Source organism: Mustela nigripes, chromosome 2, assembly GCF_022355385.1.
Source record: "Mustela nigripes isolate SB6536 chromosome 2, MUSNIG.SB6536, whole genome shotgun sequence".
In the NCBI taxonomy this organism is placed as follows: domain Eukaryota; kingdom Metazoa; phylum Chordata; class Mammalia; order Carnivora; family Mustelidae; genus Mustela; species Mustela nigripes.
Genome location: NC_081558.1, coordinates 57,065,956 through 57,091,151, shown reverse-complemented (window position 1 = coordinate 57,091,151; position 25,196 = coordinate 57,065,956). Strand labels below are relative to the sequence as shown.

At 48.6% G+C, this 25,196-nt stretch overlaps 1 protein-coding gene across 1 annotated transcript in view; it reads left to right on the top strand.

Moving 5' to 3' along the window:
• Nucleotides 1–24,786, top strand: part of RAB43 (RAB43, member RAS oncogene family) — a 35,177-nt gene extending 10,391 nt beyond the window's left edge. Inside the window, exons 2-3 of the mRNA XM_059390430.1 lie at nucleotides 18,425–18,608; nucleotides 20,796–24,786. Of these exons, the coding sequence (XP_059246413.1) occupies nucleotides 18,425–18,608; nucleotides 20,796–21,046 (435 nt within the window). The 3' untranslated portion in view covers nucleotides 21,047–24,786. The remainder of the gene's footprint in view (nucleotides 1–18,424; nucleotides 18,609–20,795) is intronic.
• Nucleotides 24,787–25,196: the final 410 nt, after the last annotated feature.

The following is a 25,196-nucleotide window of genomic DNA, read 5'->3' as shown; positions in this document are numbered from 1 at the left end:
ACCCTAAGAGGACAAGAACTGTGAGGCACTTTTCCTCCCTCCTCATTGCCTCCCACCCCCACTTTCCTCGTTGAAATCATCTGGGGTTAGGCCAGATCATTATTGATTTTTTTTTTGACATTTTGCATCAACAGTTATTTTAGACTTTAATTCCAAGTTTTATTGATTTATTTTTGGCTTAATGTTTTTTTCTATTTCTTTAGTTCATTTGGATTTTGCCTGAATTGTTCCTTAAGTGATTCTTTCAGAAAGAATCCCTAAGGGACTCTTGAAATCAAGTGACCCTTGATTTCTAATGTTCTGAAATCTTACCATAGTGTGTCTAGGTTGTGGGATATTTTTTTCATTCACCCTGCTCTGAAGTCAGTAGGTATAATCAGAGTGAAAATTCCTGTATTTCTAAAAGTCTTAAGGATTTTTTGAAAAGATTTATGTATTTATTTGAGAGAGAGAAAGAGAGCACGCGCACATGCCAGCAAGCATGGGGCAGGGAAGAGCAAAAGGAGAGAGAGAGAGAAACCCACCCAAGCAGACTCTACACTGAGCACGGAGTAGACATGGGGCTCAATCTCAGGACCCTGAGATCACCCGAGCCAAAAGCAAGAGTTGGATGCTTAGCTGTCTGCACCACTCAGGCATCCCTATAGGTCTAAGGAATTTTTAAAAAATGTCTTTGATTAGCTTCTCTTCTTCCCTCTGGAGCTTGCAGGGGTCGGGAGCTGGAATTTAGGGTCTGTTCTCCACATCTCTTACCTTTTCCATCTTAATAACATAGTGTTGTATTGTGCTATGTTCTGGACAAACCCTGGGCTTTGCCTTCCAGCACCCTGCTGATTTCCTTTTCCACTGTGTCTGTTCTTTTTTTTTTTTTTTTTTTTTTTAAGATTTATCTATTTAAGAGAGAGAGAGAGAGAGCATGAGTGGGAGGGGAAGACGAGAGGGAGGGAGATTCTCAAGCCGATTCTGTGTTGGGCACAGAGCCTGACCCCAGGCTCCATCCCTAGATTGTGACCTGAGCCCAAATCGAGAGCTGTGCACTTTAACCAGCTATGCCACGCAGGTGTCCCTCAGCTGTATCTGTTCTGATCATTCATTCCATCTCTTGTTTTCTTTATTTTGACAATTACAGTTTTAGTTTCCAAGATCTCTACTTGGTTCTTTTTCATATCAGTAATATTTTCATTCTGCGGGTATTAATACTCTTATTTTTTCCTGACTTTCTCTCATTTTTCTTTAAGATTTTATATATTTATTTGACAGCAAGAGAGAGATCTCAAGTAGGCAGAGAGGCAGGCAGAGAGAGAGGAGGAAGGAGGCTCCCTGCTGAGCAGAGAGCCCGATGCTGCAGGGCTCAATCCCAGGACCCTGAGATCATGACCTGAGCTGAAGGCAGAGGCTTAACCCACTGAACCACCCAGGTGCCCCACCTGACTTTTTATTATGAAAACTTTCAAGCATATAGAAAAGCTGAATATGCTTGAAAGAAGAGCACAGTAAACCCCAAACCTATCCTCCACCTAGATTGTTCCTGTTTTGCTCTGTTTGCTTTGTATTCCGTAGATGTAATATCTTTTTTTTTTCACCTGAAAGTGGGTTGCAGATAACATGATCTATCACCCATAGCTTAAATACAACTTTTAAGAATCGGCATTTTTTTTTAATATTCTTTAAACTCCAGTGTAGTTAGCATACAGTGTTATGTTAGTTTCAGGTGTACAGCATAACAGTTCTGTACATTGCTCAGTGCTCTTCAAGGTAAGGGTACTCTTTTACTTTTTTTTTTTTTTTAAGATTTTATTTATTTTATTTGACAGATAGTAGGCAGAGAGGCAGAGAGGCAGGCAGAGAGAGAGGGAGGAGGAAGCAGGCTCCCTGCTGAGCAGAGAGCCCAATGTGGTGGCTCAATCCCAGGACACTGAGATCATGACCTGAGCCGAAGGCAGAGGCTTTAACCCACTGAGCCACCCAGGGGCCCCTCTTTTACTTTTTAAATTTTACTTACTAATTTGCAGAAAGAGAGAGTGAGCACACAAGCAGGGGCAGTGACAGAGGGAGTGGGAGAAGCAGGCTCCCCACTGAGCAGGGAGCCTGATGATGTGGGACTCAATTCCAGGACCTAAGCCGAAGGCAGACACTTAACCACTGAACCACCCAGGCGCCCCTTGAGTAGTGTGCTCTTAACCCCCTTTATCTATTTCATCCATCTCCGCTCCCATTTCTGGCCACCACCAGCTTATTCTCTGTATTTAAGAGGCTGTTTTTTGTTTGTCTCTTTTCGTTTGTTTGCTCATTTGTTTTCTTTTTTGTTTTGTTTTGTTTCTTAAATTGCACATATGAGTGATTTGTCTTTCTCTGTCTGACTTACTTCACTTAGCATTATACCCTCTAGATCTGTCCATGTTGCAAATGCCAAGGTCCCATAATTTTTTTTATGACTGAGTAATACTCCATTGAATAATTTACCACATTGTCTTTATCCATTCATCTGTGGTTGGGTAGTTGGGTAGTTGGGTCTCTTCCATGTCTTAGCTATTGTAAATAATGCTTCAGTGTCTATAGCTTTTAGAACTAGTGTTTTCATTTTCTTTAGGTAAATACCCAGGAGTGGAATTATTGGATCATAGGGTAGTTCTGTTTTTAATATTTTGAGGTGCCTCCATACTTTTTCCCACAGTGGCTGCACCAGTTTGCATTCCTACCAATGGTGTGTGCAAGGCTTTATTTTCCTCCACATCCTTGCTAACACTCCCTTTTCCTTCCCTCCTTCCTTCCTTCCTTCTTTTCTCCCTCCCTCCCTCCTTTCCTCTCTCTCTCTTTCTTAAGATTTTATTTATTTGCTTGAGAGAGCGAATAAGAGAAAGAGTGAGCAGGGGATAGGGACAGACTCCCCTCTGAGTGAAGAGCCTGACGTGGGGTTCAGTCCCAGGACCCTGGGATCATGACCAAGCCAAAGGCAGATGCTTAACCGATTGAGCCATCCAGGTGCCCCAACACTTCCTATTTCTGGTCTTTTTGATTTTAGTCATTCTGACAGATTTCGGGTGACATTGGGACAGGTGACAGGTGGTGACATCTCATTGTGGTTTTGATTTTTATTTCCCCAATAAGAGTAAGAACAATTCTTTTAACATGCCTAAGTAAATCAGTACATCTCGAACAACTGGGTACACTTCTATGTGGATTTTTTTTTTTTAAGATTTTATTTATTTGACAGAGAGAAATCGCAAGTAGATGGAGAGGCAGGCAGAGAGAGAGGGGGAAGCAGGTTCCCTGCTGAGCAGAGAGCCCGATGCGGGACTCGATCCCAGGACCCTGAGATCATGACCTGAGCCGAAGGCAGCGGCTTAACCCACTGAGCCACCCAGGCGCCCCTATGTGGATTTTTTTTATGGTACAGTTCTGTAAATGTATTCTCTCTTCCTTATGATTTTCTTAATAACATTGGTTTTCTCTAGCTTATTTTATTCTAAGAATACAGTATATAATACATATAATGTACAAAAATAGGTTTTAAATCGACTGTATGTTATCTACAAGTCTTCCCATCGGTAGTAGGCTATTAGTAGTTACTTTTTTGGGGAGTCAGAAGTATACACAGAGTTTTGACTGCTCGGGGGTTGGTGCCCCTGACCCCCATGTTGTTCAAGGGTCAACTGGTATTTTTATCAAATAGCATCTCCTGTCAAATTTTTAAGTTTTTCCAACTTTCTCCCAAATGTTTTTTAATAGTGTTTTTCCTCTTTGTCTTTTGCTCTTTTTTGGAAAGATTTTATTTGAGAGAACACATGAGCAGGGAGAAGGGCAGAGGCAGAGGGAGAGGGAGAAGCAGGTTCCCAGCTGAGCAAGGAGCCTGATGCAAGACTTGATCCCAGGACCCTGAGATCATGCCCTGAGCCAAAGGCAGAGGTTCAACCGACTAAGCCACCCAGACGCCCCCGTTTTTCCTCTTTGAACCATTGTCCAGTATAGTTCGGTCCAGAACAACACCTTGCTTTTTTTTTTTTTTTTTTTTAATGACTTTTTGTTGGTGGTGTTGTTAATGATACTGATTTTTTAAGATTCAGTTCCTGGATTTGTCTCATGGTTCCCTTGTGGTGTCTTTGCACTTGTTCCTTTGTCTCCTGAGTTTCCTGTAGCTGGAGGTTGAGTTAGAGGCCAGATTCGACTTGGGTGGGACAGTTTTGGTGAGAATGAATCACAAGTAACATTGTGTGCTGCCCTTTGCTGCTGTGACAGGTGGCACACAATGCCAGGTTCCTGCTTTGGTACTGATGATGCCTTGGTTTGATCACTTGGTAGCATCTACCAGATTTATCTATTTGCATTTATTGTTAAAAGATGCCTTTTTGCTCTGTTAACTTTGTTCCTTGAGGTATCACTCAAAAATCATAACTTGAGCTGGCCTTTTCTGCCTAGAGCAGGATGCAATTGAATTCAAAGGGCAAAATGCCTGAAACTTCAAAAGTGTTTTGTCCAGCCTAATTATAGTTGTTGGTAGATGTGACCATCTGATACCCTGAGACATAAACTGTGTATTGGGGAGATCATTAAATGGCAAATAGTGGACAGTTGGTCTGTCCGTTGAGAATTACCTCCTTTCCCGGGCATTCTTCTAAGCTCAAGTCAAAAAGGTGAATAAGAGATAGTCCCCATTCTTCAGGAGCTTTTAACTGGGGGGAACAGACGCATAAACAGATAGCTAGCGTGCAGTGCTGTTAATGCGTTGCCCAGTTTCTGAACCAGGAGTCGGAAACACATGGCCTGACAAGTATGTGTATGTTTATTTTGGCAACAGCAAGACTGAATATTGAAAATTAGGACTGTTCCTGCAAAGCAGGGCCCTGTGGTTGCCATGGCCATCACAGGGATGTCTTATGAGTGCCACAGAGGCACAGAGGAGGCAGCAATCTGCCCTCCCCAGGGTGACGGGGGCAGTGAGTTTCAAGCTACTGAAAGATATGTGAATTTCCCAGGGAGGAAAGATAGAAGGGGCTTTGCTACCACAGCCATCTATGTGCAAAGCCATGGAAGTGTGGGAGAGGAAGTGTGGGTGTTTGTCCAAGTCAAGCAGAGCTAGAGTGTCGGGGAGATGAGACTAGGGATGGGGCTCAGCACCAGACTTCTGATGATGAAAGGTGCGTCAACTGTGTCCTGAGGGCCGTGGGAAGCTGTGTGTGGGAGACCCACTGTTTGTCCGGAAGTTTGATGCTGGCTGGAGGCACTATCAGCTGTGACTGAGCAGAGGGGCACCAAGGGGTCAAGGCTGAGCAAGATTCCCGGCCTGGCACACTGTCCATGAACCCTAGGGGCAGGGGCGCAGGAGGGACAGTTCGAGGGAAGGCAGAGCTCGTTTTGGGACATAGGGCATCTGACTCCTCTCTAGGTTAGGTCCTTGCTTCAGAGGAGCTTTGGAAAAAGAGAGGCAGGTGGGTATAAGGGAATTAGTGTGGAAGTAGTGAGGGCTCCATGACACCATTTACCCAGGAAGTTGGAGCCGGTGGCCATGGTCTTGGAAATGCCATCACTTGCTCTCAGCTTCTCCTGGTGGGCATAGGTTGTTGCCACGAGGAGTTGGCAGTCCACCTCTTTTTTACAGGCTCTTCCCAGCCTCGAAGGCCTGCCTGACCACTGCATCAGGGGTGAAGGGGCTTCTGGCTCCCTGCTTCAGTCTGATCGCTCTCTGTTTCCCTGTAGTGCTGAAGAGGGCCTTTGAGTGCAGTTTAGTGGCAGCAGGGAAGGGGGCCACAGAGGAAGGGGCTTGGGTTGTGCCTGATGGTCTCAGCTTCCCTGTGAGAGGGAGAAGGGGCATCCCTGGGGAGCCAGTGGCCCTTTGCGAGCCACCAAGGCAAGACTCCTTGGTGAGAGGCTTTGGTCCATTTCCCACGTCTTGTCTTTTCTCCACCAAGACTGTTCGGGAAGGGGTTTGACGGATTCCTGCAGGAGGTATGAATCATCACTGAGGTTTCACAGAAGAAACAGAACAAAACAAAACAAAAGAGTTTAAGGTTTCTAGAGGAAATTGTGTACATAGTAGAGGGCATGGGGTTTTAGAGTCCGACAAAGTTCTGCTGCTGCTGCTTCCCTGAGACCCCTCATGCAGAAAGTAACTGGCTGGCAGAGGGGAACACTAACACAGGTAGCACCCAGAGGTTCTCGAAGGACGTTAGAACCCCTCCTGTACCCCATGCTCCCACCAGCCCTGTGGAGTGGGACCAGCCACCACTGTTCCCAAGTTCCCGGTGAGGAAATGCCAGACCCCAGGAAGCTACTGGGACTGTCCTTGATGCCTGTGCTGAAGGAGTAGAACGGGAACCCGAGATTCCCGATTGCTTGTTCCCTTCCAGCTGTGGATAACCTGCCAAGGAGGGCTGCCTTGTAACAAGGGACAAAGAAACATCTGTGATACTGGGACCTTGAGCAGCTGTGTTGAGGGGGCAGGAGGTGTTTTGAGCTCAGAAGGACGCATGTAACCCTTACTGCCCACTGCAGAGGAGCTGGCTGTGTTCAGGACCGTGTCATTTGCCCCTCCCTGTATCACTAGCCCAGCCTGTTTTTACCCTGCTCTCCCTCCCTCGGCCTCTGCCCACCTGCCTGTGTGTCTTCAGCTAACATACCAGATGTTTGGCAGCTTCTCGCTATTGCTCCTAAGAATGCACCCTGGGTCTGTCACCCCACGTCCCAGGCCAGGCTCTTCCTTAGAGGACTGACATAGGAGAAGTGACAGTGGCTGGCCAGAGAAGTGGCCTGAAGACTCCACCTCCTGGTTCACACCACATCCCAAGACATAATGAAAAATAGCTCAGAAACTCGTATTTGGGTCAGTCTGACCAGTTTTCAGAGTTTTGTCCTCAGAACTAAATTTTCCAAGGTCTTTTCCTACTATGAAGAAGCAAGGAACTTTCCACTGTCTGTTTCATCATGCAGGAGAAAGACTGAGTAAAATCCTCTTCTGTTTCCACCAGGGGAGATGGTGCTGGATGTAGGTTTTGGGAACTGAACCACTAATCATGCTTGTTATTATTAAGATTTATTTATCTATCTGAGAGAGAAAGAGAGCACTAGTGGGAGGGGCAGAAGGAGAGGGACGGAATCCCAAGCAGACTCTGCACTGAGTGTGGGTGGACAGGGGGCTCGATCTCATGACCCTGAGATCATGACCTGAGCCGAAATCAAGACTCAGACACTTTATTGACCGAGCCATGCAACCACCCTGCTAGCGGCGCTTTTAAGCTAACGAGCAGACTTGATTTCCCACTGGGGCACATGGGAAGTCACTCCTTAGGGCCAAGCAGGCACAAATCCCTGGAAAGCAGCTTTAGCCTCACCATACCTCTTGTCCCCGTCTTGTTCCCTCTCACTGGCCTGACTACCAGGCTCTGCCTTCAGAAGGGGTTCCTTTATTGAGTACCTGGTCTGTGCCTGGTTGCTGGTGGCATAAAGGAGTAAGATGGGGTCTCTCCCCTCAAGAGCCCATTCTTGAGAGCAAGAGAGACTTACAAACCAAGAAGACAGTCTTAGGCCAGTCCCACTAAAAAAAAAAAACCTCTTTTTTGGTCGTTGCAGAACGGTCATTTGCAGCTTTGTTTTTAATTGGATTTGCTTTAGGTCGGATAAGCTTTTCTGTTGTCTTGCTGCATTTTATGTTCCTTGCCTGGCCCCCAAAGGCACCTCAGTTTGGGACACTTGAGTTAAATGTTGAGCATACTCTGCAGTGTGTGCTGTTACAGAGGAAAGAACACAGATGCTAGGGAGCAGGAGGGCAAGAAGTGAATTCTGCCCTGGGCGAGGCTTGGGCCTGTGTGTCAGGGAAAGTTCTCCTGACCAGGTGACTTTTGAACTAGGGTCTTGAAGGTTAGGTAGGAGTTCACGAAAGATCAAGATGAATGCAATCTCTCCTAGGAAAGGAAGATAAAGACAAGAATATGCCATCACGGGTTTAGGGACTCGGAGGGACAGTGTAAACAAGGAGTCATTGACTGTGGGGCTTAGAAGACAAAACAGGCCTCATCTCTTACCCTGAGATCATACTTCTCAGACTGAGGCAACAATCCATGGGCCCAAGCCCTTCCATCACCAGGGCAGAGGAAGGACCCAAACGAAACCCAGGACCTTACAGCTTAGAAATGCCCACAGAAGAGGGGAGCCACCCCTGCCCCCACCCATTTGAACCTACCTGACTGACCTCTGCAGCTCCCCTCTTCTGAGTATAAATAAATGTTCTAGGAGCCCTTCTCCATACCCGGAGATGCTCCTACCTTCCATACCCGGCAGATGCTTCTGAACTTTACTACAGACATCAGAAGCCCTGAAAATTTCCCCTGACGTCCAATGTAAGATAAGAAGGCCTGGCTTGGGGAAGGTAGGAGAGGCTGGTGGCGTGCCAGGTGGCAAGTGGGAGAGTTGGGGAGGGCCGACTGGGGTATAGCCCATAGTCCAAAGTCCCTGCCTATTTGTCAAGTGAGCATGCTGGCCGAGGACTTCTGGTGGGTGAGGTGGCGGTTTCCACCTGGCAGATGCTCTCATTGGTTTCAGGCTGATGTCAGATACTCAGTCTTGTTAGACTGCAGACACTGGATGGTTTGCTTTCCTAAGCTAAGGCCTGCAGCCCGAGCTGCTAGATGGAAACCCGGCAGAGCAGGGGGACAGGCTCTAAGGGCAAGAAGGGTACTCACCTGTTTAGCCTGCATTAATCGAGCAGTTTCAACATGCCAGGCACTATGCTGGGTACTGGGCATATGTGGAAAGCCAGCTAGTCAGGCCCTGCCATCGTGAAACTCCTATGAAAGAGAGCAGGCAATATTTCTTTCTTTATTTATTTGGCAGAGAGAAAAAGAGCCAGAGAGAGAACACAAGCAGGGGGAGTGGGAGACAGAGAAGAAGGCTTGCCGCTGAGCAGGGAGCCCGACATGGGGCTCAATCCCAGGACCCTGGGATCACAACCTGAGTGGAAGGCAGATGCTTAACGACTGAGCCACCCAGGCGGCCAAGGGCTGGCAACATTTAAAAAAGTGCATGTGTGTGAGGGCTGCCCCAGGAGAAAAGTAAATCAGGATGAGGGGACAGGATGGGCTGCTCTTTTAAGAAAGGAGGATCACAAAAGACCCGTGTGTGCCCTTGGTGCTTGAAAGCAGGTGGAGTGAAGGGAGGCAGCCATCATGTGCTGATCCGGGAGTAGAACACTTCAGGAAGGGGAATGTCAAGGGTGGGGGTCTTTATAGAGAGACCCCTGAGGGCTCAGGGGACTGGCCAGGAGCAAGTACAGCTGAAGAGAAGTTATGTGAAGGCAGATAAAGTCCAGGTTGTGCAGGTCCTAAATTTAGGCCTTTCCGGGGTGGAGCTCTGAGGAGCAACAAGATCCTACTTAAAACACTGTTTTTCGGGGCTTCACCTAGGCTGCTATGTGGAGAGTGGACCGCAGCGTGGGCGGAAGCCTGGGGCAGGGTTGTGGCTGGCTGCAGTGGCGGTTGTGGTGTGAGGCTCAGTGACAGCCGGTGTGGAGGGGAGGGAGCAGCAAAGTACTTGGTGCCCATGATTGCTGCTCACCCAGGCCCCTGCTGAGGACAGAAGGGGAGCAGGGAAGTAGGCAGACAGACATATAGACAGATGGGCGTGGGCTTAGCATGAGGCTCTGATGCCTTGGCCAGTCACGGCATGGTGGGAGTCTGCCCTTCTGCTATGTGCACTGGGCTGGTGGTCTCTGCCTGCAGGCTCCGATGGGGACCCAGCCTGCTGCCTCAGGACCCCACAGCATCCATGAGGTGGCTTCTGCTTCGGCTTCTGGGAAAAAGAGCCTGCGGCCGTCCTCACCTGTCTCTTGAGTAGCTAAGGCGGCTGATCGCATTCATTAAACTTTTCACCCAGACCCCCTTGGGACCCTGCCTAACGGGAAGCTTTGCTTGGCTGCTGGGAAAGTAGGCCCTCACCTGGCTTGGCTTCTCCCACCTGTACTGGAACAGGGCATCTGGGCCTGGAGACTGAGCTTCTTTTACTGAACAGAGTAGGACCCCCGCTCTGCCCAGCACCCCAGGTGACACTTGATGAGCATCAGTCAGAGCACCTCTTTTCTCAGCCTGTGTTCCCTCTGGAAAACAAGAGCCTGAGACACGGGCTTATGTGCAGCTCCTTTGTTCTGGGTACCAGAGAGAGTAAACAGAGGAGGAAGGAAATGCTACAAGGCTGCATCCTCAAGTTGGTCCCTCCCATGGGCAAGTAGGGCTTGATTTGGCCAGGCATGCCTTGTTCCAGCCAGGCATGCCTTGTTCCCCGTTGGCCAAGGGTTGATCCATAAATGGGTAAGGCCTTCTTACTTCTGGGTCACAAATGGACAAATGCTTGGTGGTTTCCAGCAGGTCTCCTGGTTTGAAATTGGGGAGGCTCCAAGGTAGGCAGCGAAGTTACTGAGGCCGTTATACTGTGTGGGCTGGTTGTTACCTGCAGTGGGCTGGAGTTCAGGGTGGGCTGCTAAGATATGTGAGGTGGGATAAAAGAGACCTCTAATACATATTTTCCCACTTCGGACAGTCTCCAGTGGCTTCCCATTGCCATAAAAATAAAATCCACCCTCAACGTCGGCCTGTAAGATCCTGCATATTCTGGCTTCAGCTGCCCCTGACTGCATCTCCTAACATGTGCCTGCTTCACTGCTGTCTGGCCACACTGCTCTTTCTGTATCTCCAACACGGCAAGCTTTGTCCTTCTGGACACTGTGACACTGTTCCCTCTGCCTGAACACTGTCCCTGTGCCTGGCTTCTCATCCTTAGGCCTCAGCTCGAGTGTCACCTTCTGGGACCACCCAGGTGGCCCCTGTCCCGGGCAGTCTCTCCCTATTATCTTTATTTTCTGCAGAGTGCTCATTATCCTTCTCTGCAATGATCCTATTTGCTTTCTTCTTGCTGTCTTCTTTCGCTGGGATGTGAACTCTGTTTTGTTTGCAGTCTCCCCAGCTCCTGGAACAAGGAGGGGCCCATGGCAGAAACGCAGTACATAGCAGACAAATAAGTCAATTGGCCCATGCACACAGCCAATATATTTTTCTTTGGGCATTTTATATATTCTACCTTGCATTAAAGCTCCTTTGCTTATATTTAAAACACTAGGCAAAAATTGTAATAGCACAGTAAATATTGTTAAATGGATTTTTAAAAAAAAACTATTTGATAGAAAGAAAGAGCACAAGCAGGGGGAGCGCCAGGCAGAGCAAAAGGGAGAAGCAGGCTCCCCGCTGAGTAGGGAGCCTGATGCAGGGGTTGATCCCAGGACCCCAGGATCATGACCTGAGCTCAAGACAGACACGGACTGAGCCTAAATGGATGTATTTGTCTAGCACCTTCTCTGTCAGGTACCATGCACCCTGAATCTATCATTTGGCCCTTACTGTACTTTTTTTTTTTTTTTTTTTTGAAACCAATGAGAAACTCAATTAAGTTGTAGCTCAGAGACACCATGCTGGAAAGTGATGGGAGCTGGCTTATGCTCTCAGGCCTGTTGGACCCTGGAGCACTGACACTGTTCTTTTCCTTCCCTTTCTCTAATGTGGGAGAGTAGGATGAGAATATGACCAGTCATGGGAAGGACCTACTTTCCAGAAATATCTCCTCCATTGCTGCCCAGATTTCACCAATTGCTTGACCTAGATACCTTAATCTGGAGCTATTTTGTTGGTTTTTAATTTAGTTTTTATTTTTATCAGAGTTACACGTATGTGTGATTTAAAGAGTCATTAGGTTCAACAAGGCTTGTTACAAAAATGTCTGTCTCCTGGTACCCCCACCTGCAGCCTGGTGGGGGAGCGGTAGGAGGGCAGGTAATCACCTCGGGTTCTTTTTCAGCTGATGGGATTTTTCCATTTCTTTTGCTTATATTGTGACCCACCCCCCTTTCCCCCAAGTTGAAGGCGTAGTTTGTTGACTTCTGACTTTGGAAGGTGATGGTTAACTAACTCTCAGTGCTGCCCCAGCCCCCACCACACACGTACACACTTTGCATCCTCCCAGTAGAGCTGTGTGGCAACAGTGATTAGATCATGATTACATTCCTTTCAGCTCTCTTCCCAGAATGTATTCTGAATTTGCTCACTTCTCCCTTCCTCCACTGTTACCTGTCATCCTGGTCCAGCCACTGTCTTTTACCCAGATTATGGCCATTGCCTCCTAATTGGTTTATTTCTGTCTTTGAACTCTTTTTTTTTTTTTTTTAAAGATTTTATTTATTTATTTGACAGAGAGAAATCACAAGTAGACGGAGAGGCAGGTAGAGAGAGAGGAAGGGAAGCAGGCTCCCTGCTGAGCAGAGAGCCCGATGCGGGACTCGATCCCAGGACGCTGAGATCATGACCTGAGCCGAAGGCAGCGGCTTAACCCACTGAGCCACCCAGGCGCCCCGTCTTTGAACTCTTTTGATCTCTTCTCAGTACAGCAACCAGAGAGATTCTGTTAAAAAGTAAGCCTGATTGGTTCAAAACCCCCATGGCTTCCCACTTTGACTCAGAGTAAAGTCCAGAGTTCTTACTGTGGTCTAGAAGGTGCTGTGTGATCTGGGCCTCTTGATATTTCTCTGTCATCCCTTATTATTCTTTCCCTTTGTACTCTGCTCCAAACACACCAATCTTCTTGCTTGCTTTGTCTCTGCCTCAGGGCCTTTGCACTTGTTCTACTCTATTCCTGGAATGCTTGTCTCCCAGACATCTGCATAGTTAGCTAACTTCCTCCACATATTTATTTATATTTATTTATTTGAAGATTTAATTTATTTATTTGACAGAGAGAGACACAGCAAGAGAGGGAGAGGGAACACAAGGAGGGGAAGTGGGAGAGGGAGAAGCAGGCTTCCCACTGAGCAGGGAGCCCAATGAGGGGCTCAATCCCAGGACTCTGGGATCATGACCTGAGCCGAAGACAGACACCTAATAACTGAGCCACCCAAGCACCCCTATTTTTTAAAAGAGAATTTCTTTAAAGTTTATTTTTTAGTAATCTCTACACCCAGCACAGGGCTCCATCTTACCACCCGGAGATCGAATGTAGCACACTCTCCTGACAGTGCCAGCCAGGCACCCCTGTATATTTATTATTTTTTTTTAAGATTTTATTTTTAAGTAATTTCTACACCCAGCCTGGGGCTTGAACCTATGACCCCAAGGTCAAGACTCACACACCACCGACTGAGCCAACCAGGCACCCCTTTCCAGATCATTACCAATGATTATCTCAATGAGGCCTTCTGTGGCTGTCCTGGCTAAATCTTCATTCTTCACTGTGCTTTATAATTTCTTCCCCTGCTCATTTGTTCCACTCTTTTCACTATCTAGCATACTTATTATTTTTGTTATTTATTTTGTAATAAGTATTTTAATTTATATTATATATGTAGGTATAAATATGTATGTTTTTTTAATAACTATAGATCCTTATTACTTCTGATCTTACTTAGCATTTGTCTCCTGCACCAGACTATAAGCTTGAGGATAGGAATTTGCATCTGTTTTGTCAGCCCTGGTATCTCCACTCCAGTATCTGGAATGCATAGTAGGTTTCTAGTAAGTTCTTACCAAAATGGGTGAATGAATACCTTATGATTAGTAAGTGCTGTTCACTGCTAAGCCATGTGGTGCACTGCCATTATTTTTCACTGTCACCAGTTTTTCCTGGAAGTAGTAATCATGTTTGTTTTGCTTAGGTGTCTATGTATTTACCATTAATTCATCTCCCCAGTTAGGGGGGATCCTAATTGATACACCTTTCCTCCTTATCTGTCCAGTGTATTGTATACCTTGCCTCTCAATGTATGGCCTTTTCTCAGATCCGTCTTCTGTTTTTGTTTTTGGTTTTTTAAAAGATTTTATTTATTTATTTGAGAGAGAGAGAGAGAGACACCATGAGTGGGGGAAGGGGCAGAGGGAGAGGTAGAAAGAGAAGTAGACTCTCCACTGAGCAGGGAGCCTGACACAGCCCGATCCCAGGACGGGAGATCATGACCTAAGCCGAAGTCAGACACTTACTGTCTGAAAGTCAGTTAGTAAGCCTGATTGGTTCAAAACCCCCATGGCTCAGGCACCTCTCAGTTCTGTCTTCTTGAAGAAATCTCTCAGAGCTTTCTTGATTTCTATTTTAGTTTTGCATGTGTGTGTTGGGGGTGGGGTGTGGGTGTGTGATTAGAGTAATAGTCTAAGAATTCAGCCATTTGAAATTTATTGAGACTTTTGAGGCCCAGCATATGTATGGTTTACCTTGTTGAATATTTAGATCCACTTGAAAAAAAATGTGCGGTTCTGCAGTATTGGGTTTAATGTTTTGGAAATGTCATTTTGAGCGATAGTGTTGTTTAGATATTCTTTATTCACACTGATTTTGGGGGGGGCGGTCTACCAACTATCAATTTCTGAGAAAGAGGTAATAAAATCTCCAACTACGAATATGGATTTGTTTCTCCCTTTAGTTATGTCAGTTCTAACTTCATGAAATTTAAAACTCTACAGTTAGGTAGATACATATTTGGTATCATTATGTCTTTTCTGATAATTGCCTCTTACATTACAAAATTCTCTTTATCTCTTGTAATTCTTTGTTCGGAAGCCTATTTTCATATTCCTATAACTTGAGTCATACTTTCTTATGCTTATTTTTAACATGTACTTTGTGTGTGTATATATATATTTTTTTTGGGGGGGGGGCTACCTATTTGTGTCCTTATATTTAAGGGAGATGGCATGTAGTCTTGCCTTTTTTCCAGTCTGACAAGCTGTGGCTTTTATTTGGAGTGTTTAATCCATTTATATTTAATGTAATTACTGATCTGTTTGAGTTTAAATCTACCATTTGCTCTTCCTTTTCTCTTTCCCTCTTCTATTTCTTATTCCTTTATTCCTTTCCTCCTTCCTTTTGGTTTAGTTGATTTATTTATTTATTTATTTTAAGAATACTACTGTATTTCCTCTATTGACCTTCTATTTCTCTTATTAGCTGATAGGACTAACTTACAAAGTCTCTTTAGAATCAGTTTTGTATAACTTCATATGTTACAACTGACTCTTAACACTTATCATTTCTCACTTCACCTCTGACACCTCACAAGTGTAGCTCACCTTGCAGTAGTATGATTTCATTTATCTGCCACTCAAGCACCCCCATTGATTCATGACCTAATAGTCAATTCAGTTTGCTGTCCAAACACCTTGAACCTGTGTAGCCTTGCTTTTATGTTTTGTTAGGGCAGATAGGTAGAAGTCCAAGGATGTTTCTCTAGCCTCTCTGTCTTGACAGAAGTCAGCCTCCAAACCTGAAACTCGTGTTGGTGCTTGGTTTTAGGCTTTGTTAGGGCAGGTATCTGGAGGCCTTTGTCTGGTCATGGTCTTCACTCATAGGTGAAAGCCTTTCTGATGTCTCCGGTTACTACCTGGGTTACTTTGATCAAGGTGCTAGGGAAGCCTCTTCATCATGACTGGATTAGAACCAGCATTCCCTTAGCACTGCTTAGCCTCTATCTCTGGTCTTTTCTCAATCTGGCAGGAGTCACTCTCTGGTAAAATTCTGGTAGTCCCACCGTGTGCATGGATCCCTCAGGGAAGGACTCACCAAAGACTCCCACACCACACCCAGACTTTCGGCTTTCCCACTCCTGCTTCGCTTCTCATTCCAGTCCCATCAGCTGCTCCAGAATCTGTTTGCCTCCTGGCCACGTGGGACCAGGCTGCTTTGCTTGGATTCTAGCCCACTGTCTGGCAGTCAGGAAGCCATCCCCGGGTAGAGAGTCATGGTGATGGGAGACGCAATTTAAAAGTTTTGCGTCTTTCAGGATTATTGTCTCCTGCTGCTTGTTGTTTACATTTTGAAAACAGCAACCTCCCATATTTTTCTCAGTCTAGTGGTTGTTTGTGGAGGGAGGGCTCAGCTGCCAGTAATTACTCTGCCAGAGCTGAGAGCTGTGCCTGGAGCCCGGTGGCCTGCTGCAGACGGGTTGATGTCCAGGCTTGCTGCTCGGCTCTTATCTTGGGATCTCCCTCAACCACCATCCTGGGGTTCCCTATGCCTCTCCTTTGAGTTGAATTCTCTGTTTTGGGGAATCCCACATCTTCTTCTTTTCAGTTGATTTCTTTAGTTAGAGGAACTGTCAGTGGCTTCCTGAGAAAGTGTGGCAGGAAGATAAATTTTTTGAGGCCCCTATATCTGAAAATGTTGTTTAGTAAACCATTACACTTGACTGATGATTAATTGGGTAGAGAATTCTAGGTTGGAAATCATTTTCTCTCCTAATTTGAGGCATTTTTTTCATTGAGTATCTAATGCCATGTGGATTTTATCAAACTTTAATGTTAAAACCTGTTTTTTTCTTATTCTTTTCCTCTCTGGAAGCTTTTAGGACCTTTTCCCCTTCCCCACTGTTGTGGAATTCCCATATGGTGTGTTTTGTGAGGTTTGTTTTCCTCCATTGTGTGGGTGCTTTGTGGGCTCTTTCAACCCAGAGGAAGTTTTCTCAAGGTTTCTCTTTGATTTCCTCCCCTTGATTTTACCATTCTTTTCTTTTGAAATGCTTACTATTCCCATATTGGACCTCCTAGGCTGGCTCTACAATTTTTTCCCCCTCTCTGTTCCATCTCTTTGTATTTCTTTATTTTGGCAGGATTTCTTCAACTTTATGTTCCAACTCTTAGGTTGCATTTTCCATTGATGTTCTATTTTGAATTATCAAAAGCTCTTTTTTTGTTGTTTTTTAAGATTGTATCTTTAAGTAATTTCTACATCCCTATGGGACTTGAACCCACAACCTAAGATCAAGAGTTGCATGCTCTTCAAACTGAGCCAGCCAGATGCCCCTCTGTTTCTTTTTCTGAACACCCCCTCAACTGTTTTGTTGTTGTTGTTGTTTTTAAGAAATAGTATTCTGTTATTGTTTTACGATCTTTTCCTATCTCTAAAAATACTGGTGTTTGTCTTTGGTAAACAAAACTTGGCCTCAGTGTAGTTTTTATTTGGTCCAAGTCACTTTTCTTCTGTGTTTGTTTGGCCTCTCTTACGTGCTCTCCTCTGGGGTGTGGAGATGGGTTTCTTGGTCATCTGGATTCCAGGTTTCACCCCATGCGTGAGCTAGCAGACACCTGGTTTCCTTGGAGCCTTTTATAGTTGAGGAGTAAATAGGAGCTCTCAGGACTGGAGGGTTCCACTGGGCATGTTGTGGCCCAGAGTTTGTTAACTCTTAAACTTCTGTCGGTGGTGCCTAGGGAAGAGGCAGTCCCCTCCACAGCCCTGGCCTCAGGAACTGTCTGAGGCCTCTGGTTTTTTCCCTATCCTGGACAGATGAGGAGGCCTCCCACACCTTGTGAACTAGATAAAGAGGCCCCTACAGTGCCTGTGCCCGTGAAGGAGGATGGATGGACCCACGGCTCGGTGGAGATCAAAGGCTCGTGTTCACCTTCAGAGAGCCCCAAGAACCTGTGATTTGTGGAGCAGAGAAGACAAACCCTGAGCACCCAAGGGCCCTGGCATCTGCCCACTCTGATGGCCCCCAACAGCCCATCTCTTCTGGGCATAGAGCTGATGATCTCCACCCAGCCCGGGCACAGTGGAGGTCCAGGTCTGCTCCACTTGCATCCCCTGCCCCTACCCTATTTGGCGTCTGTCATGCCAGGCTGCTGCTTCTGCAGAAACCAGGGGAGTTCCTACTATGGGCACCTCTCCTCCATGGCCAGTGTCCAGGAGGGCTTGGCAATGGGCACCAATGGATGTTTGCTAAGTGAAGACATGGCAAGGAAAGACCCTAAGTTTCTTGCCTTTGGCCAAGCTGGGCCAGCAGGTAGTCAAGGCCCAGTAGGAGGACACTATCCACTGCTTCCCCCTGGGCCCTCACTGCCACAGTCCAGGCCCCCTCAACCACCAGGTTGTGAGCCATCTTCGTGGGCATCACTGAGGCAGGAGTAGAGAACCCTAATGTTGGAGGAACTTTCCACACGGCTGGGTATAGTGGTGCATTTACAGGCTCAGAGAGGGGAAGGCACAGGATGTGCACACTCAGCCAGCATCATAGCCCACCTGGAAGGAACCATGAGCTGATGGAGCTCCTCAGGTTCATTGTTCCCAGTAGTGAGCCCGGTGTATAGGGGAGAAAGGCACACAGAGGACCCTGGGTTATATGTACTTCCTACTACAGTGCAGAATGTCCCCTTAGTACCTCTCCCTGGGGACTCTAGAGAGCAGAGATGAGGGCTCCCCACCTTCCCTCTGCATCCTTGTGTCCCCCAAAAGTTGGGCCACTGGGCTGTTTCCTAAGGGCTCAGAAGTCCCTTCTCTCTCTGTCCACCTTCTAGCCCCTCTTGCATGGTTCCTGCCAAGGTGTGGGTCCAGCGCTTTGGGCATGGGTCTGTAGGAAGTGCCCTCCCTATCCCCTGTGTGTGGTCACACCACCAGGTTCACGGGACTCCCCCTGTTTCTTTAGCTGCAGATCTGGGACACAGCTGGCCAGGAGCGATTCCGCACCATCACCCAGAGCTACTACCGCAGTGCCAATGGGGCCATCCTTGCTTACGACATTACCAAGAGGAGCTCCTTTCTGTCAGTACCTCACTGGATCGAGGATGTGAGGAAGTATGCAGGCTCGAACATCGTGCAGCTGCTGATTGGTGAGCTGGGGCAGGGAACAGGCAGGGGCAGGAGGGTTCCTCAGGACCGCGGATCTTGTCTTTCTGTCTGTCCTTGTCTCTTTCTCCTTTTTAAATAAAGAGCACATGGAGCACAGAGAGAGGCTGAACTCAGCCAGGCAGGAAGGAAGCCAGAACTTGAACAGTGATCTTCCAAATTCTCATGCTTATATTCAAAATCGGAATTGGAGGAAGACAGGGAGCTAATGTTCGCTTTGCAGTTACCATGTATCTCCACGGTGGGTAACACTGGTTAAAGCTTCACTGGTGTCCTTGGATTTAGTTCCTGTAACCCCGGCAACTCCTTGTTTGTCAGGGGCTGGAGCTGAGGCTCAGAAAAGTGAAGTAATTTATCCCAGTCCATGCAGCCTGTGAGCTCATGAATAGGCAGCCTCAGCTCTGCCAATCATCATTCGGTGACTGAGCTCTGCCAATCATCATTCGGTCACACTGTGCTGCAGAGCAAGGCTTCTCAACCATCTCTGTGCTTCCTGATCACTTTGCAGTTTGTGTAAACATGGATGCCAGGCCCTTGAATGTGCATTTCTCATAGGTTTCCAGGCGGTGCCATGTTTGTGCCCGAGGGACCCCACTTTGAGAACCACTGTTGCTCTTACTGCCATTTTCCCTTTCCCTCCTAAATCACCTTCCCAGACCTGAGCCCAAGAAGCTTTGGACCATTTGTGTGGTCCCTGGGATTCTCATTCCAGCTGTCAGGCTGATTTCTTCCAAGATGAGGTTGTTCAGATGGGGCCTCACCATCACTCCATCTGGGGAAAGGGTGGTGCTTGGTTCTACTTAGCCTGCCTGGCCTGGGATGGGGGAGCGCTTGGCCGAGCTGGACTCCCCAGGCCGGAGTGGAGTTCTCCTTACCTGGCCTTACACTTCCCTTTTATCCAGAACACTTAAAGTAAAACATCCTGTCCTAGAGGTGTTTTATACAAATATAAAAAATAGAATAGTGCAGTGAAACCCGAATACCCAACCCCTGGCTTCAGCTCTGCGCAACTCCATGGCCAGTTTCTCCTTTACCCTTATCTCTTCCCCTCCCTTGTCTTGCTTTGGGGCGAATCCCAGCACCGTTAACTATTTCACCTGTAAATATTCCAGCATGAATCGATATAAGATACAAACACTTAAATAGTACCTGACAACAATCCCATTTTCACGTCTGAAAAATATTGATATTTTTATAATACAATCCAGTAGCTGATCGGCATTCAGATTTATCATTGCTCCTAAATATCACGTGTACTGTTTTTTTCAGTTTATTGAAAGCAGGATCCAGATAAGCTCCCCACACTGAAATCGGTTACTGCATCATTTCAGGCTACAAAAAAAAGTTTAGATCTTTCTAGATGGTTCTCTATTTTTGTTTGTTTGTTTGGTACTCCCCATATAGTCACATTACAAAAGTCAACCATTTAGAGATGTAAAAGAATTCTTCTAGAAATTGGGTCAAGGGGCAGTTGACCAGATTTTGGGGAACATAATGAAACATCTGATAGCTTGTAGGAGAAGCCAGAGGTGTGCAGAAAAGCAAAATAATTGAAAACCACGATCTTACAGTGAATGAGAGAGTTCCAAAGGAAAATAGGAGAGAATAGATAATAAGCATAACAAAATGTTAGCAAAGAACAGACTTGGCAATGCTTGATCTCCTTATTAACATGGCCACATAGGGTGTGCCTGGCGAGTGCCAGCTGTTTTCCTGCTCCGTGTACCATCAGTCCCCCTCCCTCGCTGAAGGTGGCATCAGAGATGGGGAAACCAACTCTCAGGAATGGAGTGACTTACCTGAGGGTCACACAGCTAGGGAAGGGGAGCCGAAGTTCCTCGCATCTCTGAAGTACCACGTTCTGTGCACCAAACTCTCCTGCTCCTACTTGTTAAGAGGAAGCAATAAAGTATGTGAGCCTCCGGCAAAAAGAAAAAGGAGAGAAGAAAAAAAAATGAGGGATGGAAGGTTGAAATAAGTGCTTTAAAATTTAACAAGGTCTTTTTTGTTTGTTTTCTTTAAAAAAAAAAAAAAGAGATGGTCACACAAAACGATATTCGTTGGTGGTGGACAGGGCCACCAGGGTCTCTCAGCTTGGCCCTGCCAGGGAGGGGACAGGGCTTGCTGGCACCTGTGGGCCTCACCTAGCTGCTCCCGGCCTTTCCCTGCAGGGAACAAGTCGGACCTGGGCGAGCTCCGGGAGGTCCCGCTGGCCGAGGCGCAGAGCCTGGCAGAGCACTATGACATCCTGTGTGCCATCGAGACATCCGCCAAGGACTCGAGCAACGTGGAGGAGGCCTTCGTGAGGGTGGCCACGGAGCTGGTCGTCAGGCACGGCGGCCCTCTGCTCAGCGAGAAGGGCACCGACCACATCCAGCTGGACAGCAAGGACGTCGGGGAGAGCTGGGGTTGTGGCTGCTGACCGGGGGACAGGGCAGGCAGGCAGGGCCCTCCCCACCTCCTCTCTCTTTCTTTCTCTCTCTCTCTCTCTCTCTCTCTCTGGCCTGCCGGGCCCCCCTCCAGAGCTGGCCCTCCATGGCGCCAGTGATTCTAGAGCAGCCAGATAAAGTCCTGGAATGATCCATTCCGTGGCCTGGGTACTTGATGGGAAGGCTACCTTCGAGGAAGGAAGAAGCGGGTATCATACCGGGTATCAGGTGTGGGGCCCATTCTACCAGCCAGGGACTGTCCCCTCTGCATCCTTCACAGTCCAAGATTGGCTCCAGGCCTGCCGGGATGGACCACCATAGGAGAAGGGGCCAGGACGTGCCTCCCCTGCTCAGCACCAACTGGTTCTGACCATTCCACTCCTTGCATTTTGTTGCGGCTATGGTGGCAGGTGGCTGCCTCCAGGGATGCAGCTGGTGCGTTGGGTTCTTCGGAGTCATTCCAGGGCCTCTGTGCGTGAGCCTCAGAGCACGAGAAAAACCGGGCCGACAGACTTGGTTCCTGAGCCCCAGGGAAGCCCTAGCTCTTTCTGGGCAAGGAACCTTCTTCCTTCCTTCACTGCCAGCTCTAAGCTCAGAGATAGCTTGGGGTTTGGCTTGCTGCCTTAGCAAGACCTCTCAAGTTTTCTCATTTTCCATGTAGCTTCTTGTTTGCATCGGCATGAGCATGGGGTCAGGGCCTGCAGCCAAGCAGGGACTGTCTGCTCACTTGGGGCCCAAAGTTTTGCCTCTCAGGTTGCAAAACCAGCTGATTCTTCAGCACTGACTCTCAGAACTTGGGGGGTTAAGAGGTAGGAATGTGGACATTTAAGGGAAAAGGCTGAGGCTAAGGTCTGAGAGGGATGCTCGGGATGCCTAGTCTGACCTGTGCAGAAGCCCTTCCTGCCACCCGTGCAGCCGTAGAGTGACAGCTCGCCCACTGCTCCCAGTCTAGTTTGTGGTTTCCGGGACGAAGAAGGCAAGGCCCTGGCAGTTCTGGGTCTGGCCATGTCCTCCTCCTGGGGCTCTGGGAAGCATACCAGCCTCTGGGGGTAGTTCAGAGGATCACAGAGACTGAGCTGGGGAAGGCAGGTGATCTTCCTGTACCACCCAGGCCCTCCGTGTCAGCCCGGTTTAGTCCCTTAGGTACCCCTCTCTATGGAGCCCCAGGAAGGACACTGCCATCAGAGCCATTTGGCATATCACAAGCCCACATTGTGGATGTGGAGCCCAGGCAGCGCCCTAGGCCCAGCCCTGGCCCTCCAGTGGTGGGCCACAGGTCTCCAACTGACTTCCCTTGCCTTCCATTTCCCATCCTTTGGCCTGCGTCACCCCCTCTCGCAGGCAGGCCTGACTGCAGAGCCAGAAGCCAGATCTTCTGCAGCAGCCAGACCCACAGCAGTCTGGTGAAGTAGGGTCGGGCATGGAAGGCTTCCCTGGCTGAGACCAAGACAAGCAGGGCTGGTGACTCCCTTTCAGGCAGGGAGGCAGCCCTGGGATTGGCTGAGCCTGGTTCTGGAGAGGAAGGATGTGGTCTGGTTGGACCAGGAGCTACTGAGCAGGGGCCTGCACTGAGGGGAACCAGCTCACTGGTGGCCGGGTGGGGTGGCACCTGAGAGTAAGAAGGCCACCTGGCTTCCTTCTTCAGTGGCTTTGCCAGTGGGATGGGGTGAGTGGGGCCTGGAGCCCAGCTGCTGGCAGGAAGAACTGGTGTCTGCCATGCCCCTTCACCGCAGTGCCTGGGCTCTACCTGCAAAGTAGAATGTGTCTGTGACTAATGCTCATTCAGGCCAAGGGCAGAGGTCTTCTGCCCTATGACCTCTGCTGGGGGGGTGATGTTTGTTCAGGCTGGAAGAGAAATCTCAGGAAGCCTGACCTTGCAAAGACCTGCTGCTTTGGGGGCTGGTGGCAAGGGTGCAGGGGGCCTTGGAGTGCAGGCCTGGGCCTACCCCCATGATTGACTTGCAGCCTCAGTTCCTGCTGAGCCCAGATACGGACCCTGCCCCTTGTTACTTGCTTGCTGTCTCTGTGCCTCAGGGTTGGATTGCTAGGGAACACGGGAGGCCCTTCCATTCCACCTCCTTCACAGGGATGCCCTTGGGAGGCACAGCAACAGGTAGCTGGCTGGTGACAGAGGCTTGGACTATGAACCATCCTCCTGCTCTAGACCCCAGGGTTAGAGGCCGAAACCTTGCAGGGGCTTGGTTGAGGAGGGAAGAGAGCAGCCGGCTCATCTAGGACCAAGGAGGTTTCTGCCCACTGGCAGCTTTTAGCTCACCTAGCAACACTGAAAACACTTCCCTTTCCTGCCTTTCTCAGTCCCAGGGTGTCTTGCCACCACGGCCTCCAGGGGTTTAGCTTAGAAATCCAGGGGTTGTCTTAGGTTCCTCACTCTCTCTCCCTACCCTAGCACAGTGCTAGGATCCCACTTTCACTCTGCCCCCTGCCCCTGCTCTGGACAGGCCCCAGCCTCCCCAGCACACCTCATGGACCTCCTGGGCCCCTGGGCTTCTAGCTTGGGCAGCCCGAGGCACCCTCCTGCTGCGGTCAGTGTGGCAGTAGCAAAAGGTCATACTGATGCTGTCCCCTCACCTTTTGGGGTACCAGGGACCTTCGGGATACAGTCCAGGCTCTGGATGTCCATGGCCTCCACAGCTCTGCCCTGGCTTCTCCCTAGCACCCTGTCCCCCAGGAGCACCCTCTGTCCAGGCTGCCCCTTCCCATCCACTCACCCACTCATCCAGCCTTTATTTGTGTCATTTAGAGTCCCACAAATGACCCACTTGGACACCTCTGAGAACTGGCCCCACCCCAAGCTGGTCCCTTGCTCACAGTATCCCTTGGCAAAGATTGAGTTCTTTGTCACCCTCTGCCTCAGCGGGAACCATTTCCTACAGGCTCAAATAGACCATTTACAAGCTTCAGGCCCAGATACAAACGTTCGTGCTCAGGGCCCGACGCTGGTGTGGCCTTGACTGCACACCGGCTGCGCTGCCTGCCTGTAGGGCCCTGTTGGCCAGAGGCCTCACCGTCTCCTGGGTCTCCATCTTTTGTCACATGGGGACCTGTACTTGGGTAGGAGAAAGTGGGGAAGTGTTGAGAAATAATACAACCCACCTCGGTTTCCTCCCGCAGCAGGCCTGGGGCTTCTGGGGCCAGCGAGCTTCAACTCTTCCTCTGTTTATAAATTACCCAAGAGCAGGAACAGGTCTGGGCAGGGGGTAGGGTGTGGAAGAGGAGGCAGGGGACAGAGGGCGTGGAAGTGTCCTGGCGGCCAGCAGGCCCGGGGAGAGCACCCTCTGTGGGGGTGCAGCCAGTGCCACACAGGCTGAAGAGCAAGAAGACAAGGGACACGGATCATGATTACCGAACCGGAGAGGTGGGGCCCTGTCCTTCCAGAAGAGGGGTTCGTGGACATCAGGCCCCAGAAGGCACGGAGCTGGAGGAAGCTCCTAATTCATATTGAATTCAGTTACTCTTTCCCAGGAGGGCTGCCAGGGCTGGGGCCTCGGACCCTCCACACCCTGCTGGCCTGGACCGTTGGGCCGTGGGGAGGGCCTCCGCTAAGCCCAAGGATGCCGTTTGCATTGGGGGGGATTTTTCACATTTCCTATTTATGATACATAAATCTTTATAGCAAATCTATTTTTTTTGAAACATGGAAAAGTTGCCTTTATGGAAACGGCAGAGCCAGAATGTACACATTCCTAAACCATTAAACAGATTTCTGCAAAGAGCTGATGGTGCCCAAGACTGGTTCTGTCCACCACTGAGCCTAGAGCTGGCCCAGGTGGCCATGTCTCCACAGATGGTTCCACTGGCCCAGCGGGCTTCCCTAACTAGTCTCCAGGCCCAGAGTGAGGGTGGGGTGGGGTGGGGTGGGCCTACACACTGCCTACAGGCCTTGTGTTGTCCTGTTAAGACTTCTCTGCCCTAGACCCATATGGGATCCTTTAGCAGAGAAGCAGTGAATGCCTAAGGGGCAGGAAGGAGCTTGAGTTGATGTAACTGTGTGACCTCGGGCAAGTTACTGCACTTCTCTGGGCCTCAGGTGCCTTCAGCTGGGTTTGAGCTGTGGAGGCAGATTGAGGCGTATGATTGAGCGATAACCAGGGGCACCAGGCCTGGGATCTCTGATCCACAACC